The sequence below is a fragment of the Solea solea genome, chromosome 21 (assembly GCF_958295425.1).
Source record: "Solea solea chromosome 21, fSolSol10.1, whole genome shotgun sequence".
Lineage (NCBI taxonomy): Eukaryota > Metazoa > Chordata > Actinopteri > Pleuronectiformes > Soleidae > Solea > Solea solea.
Window position 1 is genome coordinate 17,075,534 of NC_081154.1, and position 17,815 is coordinate 17,093,348.

At 41.4% G+C, this 17,815-nt stretch overlaps 1 protein-coding gene across 1 annotated transcript; it reads right to left on the reverse strand.

Annotated features, from left to right (window-relative positions):
• Nucleotides 1–10,032: 10,032 nt before the first annotated feature.
• LOC131448623 (carbonic anhydrase 4-like) lies at nt 10,033–12,736 on the reverse strand. Its single transcript, XM_058621231.1, has 9 exons — nt 12,684–12,736; nt 12,508–12,583; nt 12,389–12,415; nt 12,118–12,288; nt 11,390–11,538; nt 11,200–11,295; nt 10,660–10,738; nt 10,426–10,589; nt 10,033–10,330 (listed from the first exon to the last, which is right to left on the reverse strand). The coding sequence occupies exons 2-9, from the start codon at nt 12,581–12,583 to the stop codon at nt 10,151–10,153; spliced, it is 942 nt and encodes a 313-aa protein (XP_058477214.1). The 5' UTR covers nt 12,684–12,736; the 3' UTR covers nt 10,033–10,150.
• Nucleotides 12,737–17,815: the final 5,079 nt, after the last annotated feature.

Below are 17,815 nucleotides of genomic sequence, written 5' to 3' on the forward strand. Positions count from 1 at the left end.
GCCATTACTGCATAGCATTTGTTGTGAGTCTATAGTTGCATAATGAGGCATTTCAAAGCTCTTGAAAGTGGAACGTAAAAGAAAACAGAAGAAGAAATCTCTGACAGAGCCAAACTTCCATCTGCCTCGACTCAAACTATTCACCCCCTTCCCTTCAGAATTTTCTGCAGCATCAAAGCTTCAAAAGTCTTAACTGCAGCTTCTTCCCAAAGGCTGTGAGGCTCATTAACTCCCAGACTTAGACCACGTCCAGACGGGCACAAACGTAAACATTCTTTTTCTTTCCCCGTAAAGACGGCATCGCGTCAGGAAATATCTCTGTGCACATGGAACCTCCTGAAACGACTCAAAAAGCTGTCGTACATATGACTGTAAGTTATGACGTTGTACACGTTACAGATAAAATAACAGAAACAGAGACAGAATGAACCGAGCCAGAGGAAAGAAAGAGAAATAAAGTCTGTTTAACTTTACGCTTTGTGCCGTTTTCATGCATATTTAGCAACTTTTTTCTTATTTAAAAAAAAAAAAGCCACTATCGACAAATCTAGAGACTCTCTGTCATAAACTGTAGATCTATCTAACTGTATCTATTGCAGGTAATACTTTTTTCACTCCTGTGTGTTAAATCTCTAAAGACAGGACGTGTTCTGGTGATATCTCGTGTCTTTTCAGGCTGACTTTAGTTACTTTTCGTTGACAGTAATTGGTAAAACTGTCAATCTCCAAATACAAGCTAATGAACGACAGCACAAGAGAGAGCTGGGAATATGACGTCATCATTTTCGTTAAGTATCGCATTCTCGTTTTGAGATTTTCCCACTCTGGGAGGCGTTTCCAAAAAACACAGTTTCAGGTCTCATAGAACGCCGTCTTTCTACAATAACTGCTGCAACTGCACAGTTCAGAAACACTGTTACTCTGTATGTTGCTGGACCGAACTTTAATCTGAATCTTTTCCTTCTTATCATCAATCACAGCTACCGTCTTAAACCAAAGACTATCCTGTAAAACACAGACGGATAAAACATAGATGTCAAAATGACTAAGTGCCCATTACTTTTCAGTTGTGCTTTATAGTGAAGGCTTGTTCTACTGACTATGATAAGAGCAGAAGAGAATGTCAGTTGACGTACAAATGGCAGAAAATGTGGTGGTTGAGATGGATGGCGCTATGGAATGGTGACGCAATGTTGTCTTGATCATAACCTGATGATCAGCATTGTTTCTTTTGAATTCATTAGACATGCATTTACGAAGAAGGAAAGGTCGAAACATCATGTAATCAAAGATGTCAAAACAATCTTGGGTGTGACATATCAAAGAACTTGGCTCTCTACATTGTAAAGACATATTACTAAGCATTACTTTAATCTGTGCAAAATGTTTGGTGATTTTGGGTTTTTCTCTGTATTCTATACAGCAGCAGCTCAGGGGCAGACGGGGTACAAGAAGCGGCAACATTTTATCATGCCTGCTTCTTTCTGACGATTTTTGAACCAGAGTTGGCACATGCTGTGTCTATATGTGGACATACACAATGTAGGGGTAGTAGGGCTAAGTGGTGGAAGCTAGGGGTGAAATAGGATTGAGCTGAAGTCTTATTTGACACTTCCTTACTTGTGGCCCTCAGCAACAAAAGACTTAAATACAAATGAACGAAAGAAGAATCTCGACAAAGATTGTTCCACAGAAACTTCCAATGGCATTACAATGCTCTCACATTGACTAATCCTTTAATATATGGGTGGTTCTGCAAAGTGATAACCGAGAAGCTTTCCACTTTGGTGTGTGTCAAGCTTCTCTCTTACACAAATGTTCCCTGTGTTTTGGGACAGTGCCTTTTGTCATCATACTTATGTTTAATTTTAAATGCTCAATGTGAGGCTACGCTACTCCTTGCAGACACACCTGTGACTGTTTTGTGTTTGTTTGTTTTTTTTTAAAAAAATCTCAAAATGCCAGGGATTCTATAGGACTCGGGGCAATAGACACATTATTTGTCATGTATATGCATATATGAGTCTCTAAAGGGCAATTCTGATTCTTATTTACTGAAATACACATAAAGTGTGGTTTCTAAGCTTTTCACCAATGTCTAACACATGGCATTCTGAAAATATTTGAATGAAGGCACTCCTCAAACTGGTTCAGAGAGAATTTTAGCCTCAAAGATTTACACCTTCCAGAGGAACCAAGTTACATTTACATAGTCCAACCCCTTCCTGGTCTAACTGTCAATGACATCTGATATCTGTTAGCCCTCAGGACAGAAACTTTTGTAGTGGTTTGAACGATGGCTATTAATAACAGGTCCAGGGAAGATATGAAGAGGTCCCAGGGGGTTCCCAGAGAAAAATCTATACAATTTATACACTCTTTATTACATTATGTACACCACACGATGTTCTGAAACGCACAGTGGATTATTAAAAGAAAGCGTCTAGTATGAAAAAAACATATTTTACACGTTGAGGCTTCTTCTTCCGTAGCAGAAATGTGCTTCTGTCTTCATTAAGAAAGTACTCCTAAAGATTTATGCCGTAACGGAAACGATTTTGTTATTTTTTCCGTTTTTCCTGGTTCCTTCTTCATTCATTGATGAAAACACACACAGCTTTCAAAATAGCAGTAACAGTAACTAGCCTATGTAAGAGGAGCTGCATATAAAGTACTGTAGCCATGGGATTCGATTGTGCAGCTGATTGGCGGAAAAAACAACAAAAGCACTCAAATTTGGTATCACCTTACCATCCATCCATGACATAGGGCGATAGGCGGGTTCACACCCTGGACAGTTCACCCGCCCATCACAGGGCCACTTATTAGTGATGCACGATATGAAAAATTTCAACCGATACTGATAACCGATAATTTCCTGCTTCTCATGGCCGATGCCGATAACCGATAAATTCATATTTAATATAATCTGAATATAATCTGCAGTTTGTGCACAATGCAGTGGTGAAAAACTGATATTTTAGTAGCTCTGGTCTATCTATAACAGCAAAGAAGTTTTTGCTCTTCAAATGTTTATTTTGTTCATGTCATCACACAAAAATATGTGGTCATTTGCTGTAAATAACAATAACAGTAAGGTATTGTGGAGGTAAATATAAAATGAAATGCATTGACATGTCAACCAGAATTACAAAAAATAATAATAAAAAAAGTGCATCCTCAAAAATAAATCATCCAAAGGTTTACAGAATTAATAATGCTTTGAGATTTTTTTCAAATCTTATAGTCCAAAATAAGAAAACTTAAAATGATTTTGACTTTCTACTTAACATTTCTTAACCTCAACTCGCCTCGCCACGGCACGGTTTAAGTAGCATTTCTAGCATAGTACCTTGTACCAGGTACTATTTTTAGTACTTGCTCCCACGAGGTTCCAAAAGTGTGCTGAGTAGATACTACGCGATGATTGGTCAGACTGCCGAACTGTTAAAACAGTTAAAACTACTTAACAATCCTAAAAATGTGGGTTAATCTCCAACGGTTACCAGGGAAATCTCTATATTTAACAGAGGAGTCTGGTGTATTTAGTGACAGCACTGCTGATCACGAGCAGCCGCTGTGTTTCAGTCCAGTGACTGTGTCAGACGGAGTCTGTGCTCTAGTCATGGAGGAAGTCGTGCAGCGATGACTCAGCCCACGTTGAGTAGGTACTATTTTTGTAGTGGAAAACCAACCTAAACCGTTCCATGCCGTGGTGAGGCGAGCTGGAACCATAGTGGAAAAGGGTCAAAAGACTAAAAGGCGAGGTCACCAGTCCACTGCAGGGCAGACACAGAGACAAAGGAAGCGTGTTTGACGTCTTGTGTAAATACAAGAGCACAATGCCTGGAATGCTGACCTTGGATTTGAGGACATAGTGTAGCAAGGCCTAATGACTCTGCCACACCAAACTAAACTGCAGCCACAGCTCAAGAGGAGGTGTGCTATGTTAGAGGAGCTTCAGTTATAAAGAAGACCTCAAATATTCCAAGATGGTGAGTGAGAGAGAGAGAGAGAGAGAGAGAGAGAGCGAAATGGAGTCTTTTCAAGTTTTCTCTACAGTTGTTGTTTATCTGTCTTTTACCTTGGCATTACTTGCTCAGTGTGCATCTAGGAAACAGTCATGAACTGCAGAGATGTGGAAAATAAAGTGGTAGAAAATGGATGGATGGATGAATGGACGCTTCTTGGTGTTTTCAACACTGGTGCTGCCACTCGCTCACGTGTGTGTTGCATTTATTCTCTTACTCTGCGTCCTACATTCTGATTAACTCTGACAGGAAATGTCACATGATTTTTTTGTTTAATCAGATGGAGAAGGGGAAAGAGAGAGAGAGAGAGAGGGAGAGAGAAAATTGGTGTGGATACAGGTGCTAAAATCTGTGACTGGTGGTGGAAAACATGAGTGATAACGATGAGGAGCCTCGGGCGAGGAGCCCGGGGCGTCGGCTGCTGGCCCTGCTCCAAAAGAAAGAACTATTACTACATTAAAAAGCAGGAACAAATGTTTGATTGGGCTAAACCAGGGGTGGGCAATTATTTTCCCCAAGGGGCCACATGAGAAACAACAAATATTGTTGTTGGGCCAAATTTGAACTCATTTTAATTTAATTTGTATCTCTTTTATCTAAAAAAGCAGTAAATTGTACTGTTTTGGTGTAAATTTGGCAGCATACAAACACACACAATAAACACAATTACTAACCAACTCTATTAAAAATATCAAATTACTACACTATATAATGAATACTATTATACTATACTACTGTGGTGTAGTGCAGTTGAAAACGCGCCGTTCAGAATTAACTTTTCTTTTTTTAACGTGAGCTGACATTTTTAGGCGGCCAGGGGTAACTGACTAGGGTCACCTGTCGCTGTGCAGACAGACGCAGATACGTGCTTCTATACGTCAGGCTTTTCAAAATAAAAGCAACACACTTGTATTGCATGCACAGCATAAATACTTATTCATCTGTGTTTATGACTGAAATACCGCAGGCCGGACAGTGATGCCCAAAGGGCCGTATGTGGCCCGCGGGCCGCGGGCCGCAAGATGCCCATGTCTGGGCTAAACCCATGGGTGGCAATTCTGCACATTGTGTTGGCGGGATTTTGGGATCAGCTGCAATGACACAAACAACTTGAAAAGCATTCTGCCACAGAGATGCACAAGAAGAAAACATCAGCTAAAGGAACTATAGGAAGACATTTGTACTCCCTACAGACATTTGGAATTTAGAAGGAGGGTGGTAACGCTGTGTGTTTCTCCTGTGATTATTTATCTACTGTTACGGTCAGTTCACTGAACAAGCACTCTTGCACTCCGCTCCCTTCACTGGCTTCCTGTAGCTAGTGCTTGCGTTCCATGCTACAAACGGATCCGGTCCAGCCTACATCCAGGACATGATCAAAACCTACACCCCAGCCCGCCCACTCAGCTCCGCATCGGCATACCGGCTTGCTGCCCCCTCACTGAGAGGATCGCAGAGGCAATCGCTAAACTCACGACTGTTCGCTGTCCTGGCTCCCAAATGGTAGAACGAGTTCCCCATCGACATCCGCACAGTATAAATCCTCCACATCTTCAACATCTCCAACTAAAACACATCTCTTTCGACTCTAACTCGACTAAGACAACGGCGACGACAAGTAAAACAAAAACAAAGCACTCACTTATACATCGCACTTATGACTAGCACTTTGGCTTACTTGAAGCACTTACTTACTTCTAGCTCTTGTAAGTCGCTTTGGATAAAAGCGTCTGCTAAATGGCATGTACTGAAATGTAATGTAGTAAATTGATTAATAAGTAAATTGATTAATAATTTCAACCTCTGTTGGTGACACTTTTGCTTAACTCTCAAGTGGATTCACACATGGTGATTTTTCTAGCTTAAGTTAGCTTATTAAGTGTAGCTTGTCTGCCAATAAAATAGATTCCAAGAATACACATTTAAATGTGGACTGTTTTAATTAATCTCATTACTGACAATCAAGTTGATTTATCGTGTGTAACTGAATGTTGTGGTTACATGAAGAAGATGTAAGTTTAAATGAGTTCAATCCACCCACTTATGTTAACACCCATATGCTCAGAGGCTCAGGCCGAGGAGGAGGAGTAGCAGCCATTTTTAATACCAGACTATTAATAAACCCCAAGCCCAAACGTGGATATTCATCTTTCTTATATCCTAGTTAGAAAACACAGAAACCAATTCTGAGTCACAGTTTATCGTCCACCTGTACCTTATTTCAGAGTTTCTTTTCAGCAATGTACACAGACACAGCACTAGATAAAGTTATGACTTTCTTTTGGCCTCAGATAATGTTCTAGTCTCTTTACTTGTCCTGTTAGAGCTTAGTGTTACTTACTTATATCTTTTTCAACACTATTGATCATCATATTCTATTGCAGATAATGGAGCAGAATCTTGGGATCACAGGTACAGCTCTCTGCAGGTTTAAATCATACTTATCTGATAGATTCCAGTTTGTTCATGTTAATGATAATACCTCATTGCAAACAAAAACTAATTGTGGAGTTCGACAGGGGTCAGTGCTTGGGCGTATACTTTTGACTTCTTATATATGCTTCCATTAGGGAACATTATAAGAACGCACCACATACACATTCTTTGTTATGCAGATGACACACAGCTGTTTATCAATGAGGCCGGATGAAATAAATCAGGTTGTCCAACTCTCAGAGACATTAAGTCCTGGACAATCTGTAACTTTCTACTTTCAAACTCAGACAAAACTGTGGTCATTCATTTATATATTATATATTAAAGTGCGGCCACACGGTGGTGTAGTGGTTAGCACTCTCGCCTTGCAGCGAGAAGACCCGGGTTCGAGCCCCGGTTGGAACAAGGGCCTTTCTGCATGGAGTTTGCATGTTCTCCCCGTGTGTGCGTGGGTTCTCTCCGGGTTCTCCGGCTTCCTCCCACAGTCCAAAAACATGCGATGTGGGGATAGGTAAATTGGACAATCTAAATTGACCATAGGAGTGAGTGTGAGAGTGAATGGTTGTTTGTCTGTCTCTCTATGTGGCCCTGCGATGGACTGGCGAACTGTCCAGGGTGTACCCCGCCTATCGCCCAATGTAGCTGAGATTGGCACAGCACCCCCCGCGACCCTCTAGCAGAGGGTAAAGCGGTAGATGATGATGATATTAAAGTGCCATTACACTGCGCTTTAATAATGGGAATATGGCACAACTTGTTTTGGCAGGTACCCGCCTACCTCACCTGTGCTCACACCTGAATCACTCCTGAATCCATTCAGGTGAGCCTATTGCATTCGTTTTGAAGTTTTGAACAAAGCAAAGTGAACATTTTCATAGTAGGTTTTTGCTTGTGTGTGCGAGAGAGAACTGATTTATGATGTGGTCCATAATTACTAATAATAATGTCCACCAAAATGGAATTGAATTGAATTGAAATGAACCCCCTGGGACCTCTTCATAGAACCCTCAGTGCCCCTAGACATGTTATGGATAACCATTGTTAAACCTACTACAATAGTTTCTGTCCTGTGGGCTAACAGATATCAGATGTCACTGACAACTAGACCGGGAGGGGGTTGGACTATGTAAATATCACTTGGTTCCCCCGGAAGGTGTACATCGTTGAGGCTATAATTCTCCCTAAACCAGTTTGACATCATTGGGAAGCGTAGAAACCACATTTTCAGAATCTGCCCCCTGGGAGACTTGTTAGGGTCAGGCATTAAGTTGTGATGGTGAATGTTAAGTGAAGGTGCAATAGGGAATGCATCATGTCTCCGAGTAAGAATGGTGCGTGGGAATGTTTGTGTGTGTAATGTGTCTTCAGCCCTATTGTGTTGAATATTACCTGCAGAGGAACTTTAACCTCTGGGACATTGAATCTCTACACTGCAAAACTTGATTTTGAAGAAAGCAAAATAACCCTTTGTTCTGGGGAATTGTGTTTGTTAAAAAGGGACATTTTAATTGGCAAGCAAATTTTGCATGAGAAAATCTATATTTAAGAAAAAATATCTTACGTTGCCTTAATAAGATACTCTAGCTTATATTATCACTAACAGGCCTAAACGATGGTTTGTATGAATGGATTGGTGTAAATTCAAATGTAAGTGTGTAGATATTTTCCCCCTATTTGATATTTTACTTTAACCTCACTTGAAGCGAGGAACATAAAATCAGAACCAAGGTAAGGAGCGTAATACAAGGCAAGGGCAGACTGGTGACACATGGAGGAAGGGCTAGTGTTACTTTTAAAGTAAAACACAGGAAGTCACAAGACAAAGACAGGACAGATCTCACCGCGGTGTGACATTACCTGTATTTGTCCCATTTTTGTGTTTTTGTAAATATTTACAGAAGAATATTAGGGAAATTATTTATTTTTTATACTTTCTTTCAAAAACATTTTTTACATGTGGCCCTTAGACTATTTCATACTCGGACGCTTGGCATAAGCAGGTGCACAGTCACAGAAAAAGCAATCCTAACCCTAACCCCTAACCCTCTGACTTTTTTCCTCAGAATTTCTCCCTAATACTCTTCCATACAGCAAGACCAGCTCACGCACTGTATCTTCATCTCAGGCTGAGTTGAAAATAGCCCACACCTTTGTTAGGTGCTTACTTCCTGATGTTGCTACACAATCATGACCCACTTCACAGCCAGACATTTTTTTCAGCTGTGGGTCACAGATGTATATCTGTCAGGTGTAACCATTCCTTTCAGGCCATGACAGGTGTGATAACAGAGTAGAAGATAAAAGGATGTGCCATTTAGCTAGATCAAGTACTGTCTATTGTTCATTGACTGATGAATGAACTTGCTCTCACTCAGGCCTTAATCTGACAAAGGTGTGTCATTTAAGATCCATGGTGAGCCATTAAGTCTCCAGTTCAAAGAGTACTAATGTTATTTAAGTAAGTTTATGTTTGTTCCTTGTCAAGAAATTTGACACGCTTTTATGTTATCTAATATTATGAAAACTTAACTGATAAGGCCTCAATGGCTGCCTTTCTATTGTCTAGCTCAAAGCCAGTGCAAGTGCAACAGCAGAGGTTCAGTTTCATTCCAGGTTTCATAAAGGTCTAGAAGAGCTGACAGTTCTGTTACATGCTTTCAAAAGTGACCCTGCAGCACGCAGCAAAAATGTGTGTTCAGTGTGACTGCAGCGTTTTCGCTAAATGAGAGAGGCAGCAAACGTTTTCATAACAAGTGCTTAATATTGTGACCACATTTCATCTGCTCACAGTGTCTACATCAATGAGGGCAACATCATGCAAATCTGGTTACAAAATGAGTCCATTTAAAAAGAAAGACATCAAAAGTATCATATTATGCAACAACTATTGGTAATCAAATTGTCAACTCTTGATATTCGAATCTCAGATGTTTTAACAAACTCTGATTAATTGAATTAATTTTAGCAGCTACTCAGTAAACAGTGTTCATCCCTTATCCCCGAATATAACCTCATCTGGTCAAAATAAACACAGACTATGCACAAATCGCAGCTGGGCTGCATACATTGTTTTTTTTCCTTCTCAACCTTTAAAAACAATCTTTACAAAATTATAAATATTTCAGCATAGCATTACCATGAAATATATGATGATGCACTTAAAGGAACTGTACGTAAGAAATACATGGTTTAAAGTCCCATATTGGGAATTTGAAGACAGATGCTGTGTAAGGGCGGCCCGACCCACCCCAATCTCTGCCTGGTGCCGACACACACAAATTGAGCGAAAAGGTTCATGTTGATAAAAATAAAACAGAGAGTGGGATAATTGTTAGCACATAGTGAATTGTATACACAATGTGGAAATGCAAACTTACATGGCTCCTAGTTGAATCAGTAGTAGCAGGAGTTTATTTTATTTGTATTAGTCTTTCGGTTCATGCAGGATCCTCAAACTACTTGGCAATAAACAATCACATCATAAATGCCGTGATGGAAACGGTTTTGTTCAACGCGAAGTTCCCGTGGTTTTAACGCTCATATATCCGTGGTTGTAAAAAGACTGATGTGCATATTGGAGCATACATTTAGGGCACTATACTAATCATGAAATCAAAGTTCAGTGACAAGGCTTAGTTCAGACAAAAATCATATGTGGGAGACAGGTTCACCAGCAACAGTAGTTAGTAACATCTCCCCAGCATGAGGCTCAGAGCCAACAGTCCCATAGATAAGTAGGTTGTAGAAGAAGAGTCCGAAGCCTGGGTTGTGACTGCTTGTGGTGGCTGGAGGTTTCTGTAGATTTTCACCATTAAAGGCGATGAGCCGTTGCCGATATGCACCGTTGTGCTGAAGAGGTCAATCTGGAGACGGGATATTAAATGAGTTAGTTGTGGGAGACTCTGGTGGAGCACATGTAGTGGTCACGGTGCTTATAAGGCCCTCAGGGAAAACTCACCAAATCTCTGCTGACTTTGATTGGCTCCTTGAACACAGTCCAAACCACGGCCTCATTGCAACTAGGGGTGGTTAAGGAGCCCAGGTAGCGATAATACTTTGTGCGATTCACTCCTTCCAGGAGATCATCCAGTGAAATCCCAGATGCCATTGACGACGAGTTACCTGGGGACAGAAACAACCTCTGAAGAGACTGCAGCTGACATGTCATTCCAGGGGTAAAACATTTCCTTACCTTTCTTTGTGATATTGGCCAGGTAAGACGTCAAGGTCTTCCAGCTAGCTGGTTGGCCAGTCGCATCACCTGACATTACCTGAAGGAAAGCACACCATAATGTTCAGTAGAGCTCTAGAATTCTGTGACCCATCTTGGATGGCAAAGCTCCTGAAAATTTAGACCAATGCTGGTTTCAAGCTTTAAGAGTTCACTGTGCACTTTGAATCCACACAGATCACGCCCCAACAAAATCACAGAACCTGACAGACTCAATATATCTCATCCTTACATCCTTTTCACAAGTATGGAAATAGCCGGAGTGACATTATTCCAGAGCTGCAGCATTACATCCTCATCCTTCTGATAAACTTTCCCTCATTCTACTCCAGAGAACACTTGCACTTCACAAAGAAAGCATGTGAATTGAACCAGATATATAAGTTCATTAGCATTGGCACTTTGAATTATTGCACCCCTAAAAAAAGGTTTTACTGATGTCATTGTGTGTATGTATCTATACATACATATACATGTACATAGTAATGGAATGCATCTCACCTCAATGAAGAAACCAAGAGCAGCCAGGCCAGTAGAGTCTGCACCCGCCGCAGTCACGTTTAGATTATGGACTGACTTGACGTTCACAATGTGCAGCTGTGGACGTCAAGAAAAGTATGTGAGTATGAAGCTATTGTTCTTTAATTCCACTCTGTATACATACATCAGCATTGAAGAAAACTGTGTTTACCTCCATGGCGTAGCGCTTTCCATCCACAGTGTGCTCAGAGCCAGGAATGGAGGAGCCGTTTCCCCAGTGCAAGTGTAACTGGAGGCTGTCATAGGGCTCGGACAGACCTCCTCCAGAAATCGTCATGCCACCGTTGAAATTAACCTTGACTGGAGCAGGTTCAAAAATAGGGAGTACAAATAAAAGTCATTGGTTTAGTAGATGCTGTGACCAATAAAGTCTGAGTATATGTTTATTACCATAAACACTAGAGATGCAACAAAACCAGTACCGGGTATCAGAATCAGAAAAGTAGCTCCTCAACACAAGTCATTTGATAGAAAGAACCAACAGGACGCACAGCAAAGGACAAATATTATGTATCTTTCATCCATCCATCCATTATCTACTGCTTTATCCTCCTAAAGTGTTGATCTAAATAGCTGGAAATAAAAGCTGAAATATTGATCTTGTGCCTTATTTTTTTATCTTTTGATGACCAACCCAAATGTTTACATGTATTTTTGTTTAAAAAATATTTTATTTTTATTTTTCTGTAATGGTAGTACTCAGTATCAGTAAGTACTCAAATTTAAGTAATTGTACTAGTACTATCCACTAGTGCATCCAGTGACCCAGGTTTGATTCCACACATGGTCTTCTTTCTTTCATGTTTCACCGTCCTGTCCAATGAAGGCAGAAAACACACACAAACACACACAAACACACACAAACACACACAGACACACCTGTCTTTCCGGTGTTCTCAATTGTTTTGAAAGCAGACTTGCTGTCAAAGTTATGGAAGGTGAATTCAGTGAGTTTAGCATCTCCTTTGGCAGCTGTTGTGACGATATCGACGGGTGACTGTCTGGTTCCATTGCAATATTTACTTGCAATGACCGGCCACTTGGTATCATCTGTGAACACAGACAAGACTCTGAGGAGCAGTGACAACGAAGAGGAGACATTTACCTCATATTGTGGACATTTACAGGTAAAAAAGACAAGATTACTCACTGCAGGACGGCAGATGATAACACCACTCTGAAAGAAGAGAAACAAACAATTTGCATATTAATGGCTGAAGAGTATTAATACCAGAGTGTAAATCTGAGATAAACAATCAAAATACCTACCAACTGAACTGTCGGCACAATTGACACTTGAAAACAGGGCGCATGCAGCAAACAGAGCTGTTACAAGGACGCTCATCTAAAAGTAACAGTCAAAAGGTTACTCACCAGATTTATATACATCCACACAAATGTTAAACGATCTTTGAGTATCTGAATCCAGTTGATCAGTGTCTCACCTTTGCTGTACCTTGACTTTGCAGTGAGTCTTCAAATAGCTGTGGAGTCTCTCTTTTATTGACCTTGTCCATACACAAGGAGGCACCTCCCTACATTTGTACAGTGTTTCACTTTTTTTTTCTTTTTTTTTTTTGATGATGATGATTGTGACATGATTGTAAGCACAATTTTCCAGGAAGAGTCATTGATTAATGCCTGTGATAGAGCATAGTTTGAGTCTGTGGATCTTCTCTCCTGCTTGGTGGAGGTATGTCATGCTGTAAAACAACAACAATGGTAGGACTTTTCTGTCCCCCTCCAACCAGGGAGTCACAAACAATTAAACATTTCCAGACATTGGGACTCTATTTGTTTCAATGTTGAAAGGTATACATACTTCTTTATTCAATATATCATCCGTAAGAGGATTACTCTTGCCTATGCGTCCTTGGGCAAGACGCTTTGTTGGCTGTGCATGAATGGGTATGAAAGATGACTGGCATTTTCAAATGTGCCGTATGAAAGTGTGAGTAAATGGGTGAATGGCTTTGGTGAAACTGTGTGAAGGAGCCTTGAACGGTCATAAAGACTAGAACAGCACTATATAAATACAAACCATTTGTAGTATGTATTGTGTCTGTAAGTGACTATGGGGACATCTTATATTGTATACTTTTAAACCCTGTTTATCATAGTGACTGCTTGTGTCATAAAAGACAGTTACGGAACTGTTCTGTGTATTACAAGAAGGGGTGGCCTTCCTAACAATCGTTTCTTATCTCACCCAAATCAAGTTTCTACAATACAAGATTCAGTGACTACTAAACCATGTACAACCTGCATGTGTACTGATGTTGGCAGAACTGGTTTGAGGAATTTAAATGCTTTTCAATGGAATAAACTCCAAACTGTCCTTAACCTTCAGAGTTTGAAGACGGTTCCCCCCATATGAGAATTTCGGGGTGGTATATATTGTACCACTCAGATACTCCATATCTGTATTGATCCTAACTGGTCAAAAATCACTTGGTTGGATATCGAACAGAGAAAAATCCTACATGTTTTGAGACATGTAGCATGACGTCGTACTGGTTCAAAAAACAAACAAACAAAGACACTGAATGTGCCTCTTTGCCCAATTAGCTGACTGCCATGGGTGAAGCAGGTCTAGCTTTATCCGTACTGTAGCTTACCATTTTATTCTTGTACCCCAAGGGAAGGGTGTCAGAACGGTGCAATGGTTGGGGCTGGTTATTTTGGTACTATTCTGTTCTGTACCAAACTGAACCGTTCCACTCAGTGAAAACATGGCTATAAAATGTCTTCAGTATTAATCTACAATGTAGAAAAGCGTGTGTATATAAGTGGGATATTTTCATATCATAAAGCAGCTTGGTCATTTAGTGACTGTTTACTTTAAAGTGGAGCAGTGTGATGTTGTAACATTGGTCATTTCTGTCAGGTGGCTTTGGTGCGGGCCATACCCGTACAAAGCCACATGACAGAAACTCCGTACATTACTGTGAAGAGATGACAGACTGATACACAGACAGGCAGAGACAGACTGATCTGAGCCAGATAGAAATGGTGCACGGGGTGGAACTGCTGGAGTGGCCAGACTCAAAAATGCTTCAGCTGGGAAACTTTTTTATTTTAAGATCCTGTGATAAGCTGTAATTAACCATCAATAAGGCACTGATAAAACCTGACCGATTACCCAAGATAAGTCAATATAAGTGTTAATAAAGTTTATGAACACATGTATCATTGCTTTTAAGACACTTATTAAGGTTTCATATACGTGTGAAGAACCTAAGTATGTAAGATTTGTATTTACAATAGTAATACTACAGTGGCTGACAGGGGCAAACGCACTGCAACGACCCAAAACACATGCAGGAGAATAAACACCAGCAAGAGAGAAAACACCAGCAGGAGAATAAACACCAGCAAGAGAGAAAACACCAGCAAGAGAGAAAACACCAGCAGGAGAATAAACACCAGCAGGTGAGGAAACACCAGCAGGAGAGGAAACACCAGCAGGTGAGAAAACACCAGCAGGAGATGAAACACCAGTAGGAGAATAAACACCAGCAGGTGAGACAACACCAGCAAAAGAAAAAACACTAGCAGGAGAGTAAATACCAGCAGGTGAGAAAACACCAGCAGGAAAATAAACACCAGCAGGAGAATAAATACCAGCAGGTGAGAAAACACCAGCAGGAGAGGAAACACCAGCAGGAGAATAAACACCAGCAGGAGAGGAAACACCAGCAGGTGAGAAAACACCAGCAAGAGAGAAAACACCAGCAGGAGAATAAATACCAGCAGGTGAGAAAACACCAGCAGGAGAATAAACACCAGCAGGTGAGAAAACACCAGCAAGAGAGAAAACACCAGCAGGAGAATAAATACAAGCAGGAGAATAAACACCAGCAAGAGAGAAAACACCAGCAGGAGAATACATACCAGCAGGAGAGGAAACACCAGCAGGAGAATAAATACCAGCAGGTGAGAAAACACCAGCAGGTGAGAAAACACCAGCAAGAGAGAAAACACCAGCAGGAGAATAAATACCAGCAGGAGAGGAAACACCAGCAGGAGAATAAATACCAGCAGGAGAGAAAACACCAGCAGGAGAATAAATACCAGCAGGAGAGAAAACACCAGCAGGAGAATAAACACCAGCAGGTGAGAAAACACCAGCAGGAGAATAAACACCAGCAGGTGAGAAAACACCAGCAAGAGAGAAAACACCAGCAGGAGAATAAATACCAGCAAGAGATGAAACACCAGCAGGAGAATAAACACCAGCAGGAGAATAAACACCAGCAGGTGAGAAAACACCAGCAAGAGAGAAAACACCAGCAGGAGAATAAATACCAGCAGGTGAGAAAACACCAGCAAGAGAGAAAACACCAGCAGGAGAGAAAACACCAGCAGGAGAATAAACACCAGCAGGAGAAAAAACACCAGCAGGAGAGGAAACACCAGCAGGAGAATAAACACCAGCAGGTGAGGAAACACCAGCAGGAGAGGAAACACCAGCAGGTGAGAAAACACCAGCAGGAGATGAAACACCAGTAGGAGAATAAACACCAGCAGGTGAGACAACACCAGCAAAAGAAAAAACACTAGCAGGAGAGTAAATACCAGCAGGTGAGAAAACACCAGCAGGAGAGAAAACACCAGCAGGAAAATAAACACCAGCAGGAGAATAAATACCAGCAGGTGAGAAAACACCAGCAGGAGAGGAAACACCAGCAGGAGAATAAATACCAGCAGGTGAGAAAACACCAGCAGGTGAGAAAACACCAGCAAGAGAGAAAACACCAGCAGGAGAATAAATACCAGCAGGAGAGGAAACACCAGCAGGAGAATAAATACCAGCAGGAGAGAAAACACCAGCAGGAGAATAAATACCAGCAGGAGAGAAAACACCAGCAGGAGAATAAACACCAGCAGGTGAGAAAACACCAGCAGGAGAATAAACACCAGCAGGTGAGAAAACACCAGCAAGAGAGAAAACACCAGCAGGAGAATAAATACCAGCAAGAGAGGAAACACCAGCAGGAGAATAAACACCAGCAGGAGAATAAACACCAGCAGGTGAGAAAACACCAGCAAGAGAGAAAACACCAGCAGGAGAATAAATACCAGCAGGTGAGAAAACACCAGCAGGTGAGGAAACACCAGCAGGAGAGGAAACACCAGCAGGTGAGAAAACACCAGCAGGAGATGAAACACCAGTAGGAGAATAAACACCAGCAGGTGAGACAACACCAGCAAAAGAAAAAACACTAGCAGGAGAGTAAATACCAGCAGGTGAGAAAACACCAGCAGGAGAGAAAACACCAGCAGGAAAATAAACACCAGCAGGAGAATAAATACCAGCAGGTGAGAAAACACCAGCAGGAGAGGAAACACCAGCAGGAGAATAAACACCAGCAGGAGAGGAAACACCAGCAGGTGAGAAAACACCAGCAAGAGAGAAAACACCAGCAGGAGAATAAATACCAGCAGGTGAGAAAACACCAGCAGGAGAATAAACACCAGCAGGTGAGAAAACACCAGCAAGAGAGAAAACACCAGCAGGAGAATAAATACAAGCAGGAGAATAAACACCAGCAAGAGAGAAAACACCAGCAGGAGAATAAATACCAGCAGGAGAGGAAACACCAGCAGGAGAATAAATACCAGCAGGTGAGAAAACACCAGCAGGTGAGAAAACACCAGCAAGAGAGAAAACACCAGCAGGAGAATAAATACCAGCAGGAGAGGAAACACCAGCAGGAGAATAAATACAAGCAGGAGAGAAAACACCAGCAGGAGAATAAATACCAGCAGGAGAGAAAACACCAGCAGGAGAATAAACACCAGCAGGTGAGAAAACACCAGCAGGAGAATAAACACCAGCAGGTGAGAAAACACCAGCAAGAGAGAAAACACCAGCAGGAGAATAAATACCAGCAAGAGAGGAAACACCAGCAGGAGAATAAACACCAGCAGGAGAATAAACACCAGCAGGTGAGAAAACACCAGCAAGAGAGAAAACACCAGCAGGAGAATAAAAACCAGCAGGTGAGAAAACACCAGCAAGAGAGAAAACACCAGCAGGAGAGAAAACACCAGCAGGAGAATAAACACCAGCAGGAGAAAAAACACCAGCAGGAGAGGAAACACCAGCAGGAGAATAAACACCAGCAGGAGAATAAATACCAGCAGGAGAGAAAACACCAGCAGGAGAATAAATACCAGCAGGAGAATAAACACCAGCAGGTGAGAAAACACCAGCAGGAGAATAAACACCAGCAGGAGAATAAATACCAGCAAGAGAGGAAACACCAGCAGGAGAATAAACACCAGCAGGAGAATAAACACCAGCAGATGAGAAAACACCAGCAAGAGAGAAAACACCAGCAGGAGAATAAATACCAGCAGGTGAGAAAACACCAGCAAGAGAGAAAACACCAGCAGGAGAGAAAACACCAGCAGGAGAAAAAACACCAGCAGGAGAGGAAACACCAGCAGGAGAGGAAACACCAGCAGGAGAATAAACACCAGCAGGAGAATAAATACCAGCAGGAGAATAAACACCAGATTCAATAACAGAAGTTCTTCTGGTTTGTGGGGGCGCTCGCTGTCATTCAGC